At 38.7% G+C, this 1,647-nt stretch overlaps 1 protein-coding gene across 1 annotated transcript in view; it reads left to right on the top strand.

Moving 5' to 3' along the window:
* Window positions 1–605, top strand: part of LOC111369270 (lipase 1-like) — a 3,547-nt gene extending 2,942 nt beyond the window's left edge. Inside the window, exon 6 of the mRNA XM_022990721.1 lies at window positions 165–605. Within this exon, the coding sequence (XP_022846489.1) occupies window positions 165–329 (165 nt within the window). The 3' untranslated portion in view covers window positions 330–605. The remainder of the gene's footprint in view (window positions 1–164) is intronic.
* Window positions 606–1,647: the final 1,042 nt, after the last annotated feature.

The following is a 1,647-nucleotide window of genomic DNA, read 5'->3' as shown; positions in this document are numbered from 1 at the left end:
GTGAAAATTATTTACTTTTGTCGAGCACAAACTAGGTTCTGTTCACTTGTCTTATTTGCATATGTTTTCTCTACGAAGCTAAAGTGTGATGGAAAAGAGTGATAATAAGTCGAGTTTTGCTCAAGTCGAACTACTGTATTTCTTAATGTAAGTGATCTTTTTAATCTAGGTATTACAAGATTGTGGAAGGCGATCATATTCTTTTCATTGTGAACCGGGAAAGGGCGGGAACTCAATTCGATCTGATATATGATAGCATTTTTGAGCGCTGCAGGAAGCACGCATTCAGAAAGAATCCGACTCTACCTAATCATGAAGAGCACCATTAGCTTGTATATGTTATTTTCCGTTACTCTACTACAACTGGGAGAGATTAGAAAGAAATAGAATACTGTGATATTGAAATTCAAGATAGCTACAGCTAGATCTTGGACGAGTAAACTCGTTCGCGATTGTTCCTTTTTATCTTCCTTTGGCCTCTTCTATATGGATGTAAATAAGAACTTTTACCCATTTTTTTCTCCTTTAACTGAGTTTACAAACTAATGCATTTTCTGTAAGTTCATTTAGGTATGTTTAATGTTAAATCGCTTGTTGAATCTTCACTTTGATTTTTTACTCGATTTCATTGAGAAAAAGTAACAATATTGTTGAATTAGAATACTTTTAAGAGTAAATAGACTTGCGAGAATGCCTAGATGATGTTGAGAAAGTTGTTATTGAGAGTAGAAACTTCGTGAACTTTGGCAAAAATGCCTAGATGCTATGAAATTTGCCCGAAGGGAGAATGGAATAGAAATTCACTAGTTTAACGAGAATAATTACAAATTATGAAATCCGTGCTAAAGGGAAGAGGGTGATGTAAAATGGACTAAAAGTGTTCACCCCCCTCCATATACAACACCACAGGACCTTCGTCGGAGAAATCCTCATCACAGTTTGATGCAGGCACTATCCCGCACTACACAGAAGCATCGATGGCGCTCATTGTTGCTTCGAGTAGTATCGATGCTACATAGCCGCCTTAGTGCCAAATCTGTTATTATTTTTCTTTTTCCTGAGTTTTATTTCTCCAAAATAGATGCTATGAAGTCGTGGTGGTTGATGATTTTTTGTTCTCTTTGCGATGATTTGGGGGCGTTGATCATTGAGCAAATGTGCAATTCGGTGGTGGTTTTTTTTTTTTTTTGGTCGAAACGGTGGTGGTCATTTCAGTGCTTTCGTGTTGTTGGAGTTTTGGGTGGTTTTGTTGGTGGTGGATCTGGCGGTGAGGTGGTGGGATGGTGGTCAGGGGCGGAGCCACTATACGTCCAGTGCGGGCAGATGCTCGCACTGGACTTTTGGGCCAAAAAATAATTTATTATTATTATTTTTTTCTAATTAAGGTTTGTTTGTTTGTTTAATCCAGTAACCCAATTCTCTATCCAGTCCAGAGAGAGAAGTCCAATTGTGCAATGTCATGATTCGTTTTAGACCCATTCATATCAAAATTCAATTGAATCAATTGTTGACCCAAACCCATTCATTCATTTTAAAATTTCTACCCTTCGTGATTTTGTCTGTGACGATTTCACACTTCGCCCCCCACTTCCCTCTCCACCGGTGACAAAACCCGCCGTTCCCTTCCCTCTCCGTCAACCGTCGTCT

The sequence above is a fragment of the Olea europaea genome, chromosome 20 (assembly GCF_002742605.1).
Source record: "Olea europaea var. sylvestris chromosome 20, O_europaea_v1, whole genome shotgun sequence".
Taxonomy (NCBI): domain Eukaryota; kingdom Viridiplantae; phylum Streptophyta; class Magnoliopsida; order Lamiales; family Oleaceae; genus Olea; species Olea europaea.
The sequence above is the reverse complement of the archived record's forward strand: the minus strand, read 5'-3'. Positions and strand labels throughout refer to the sequence as shown.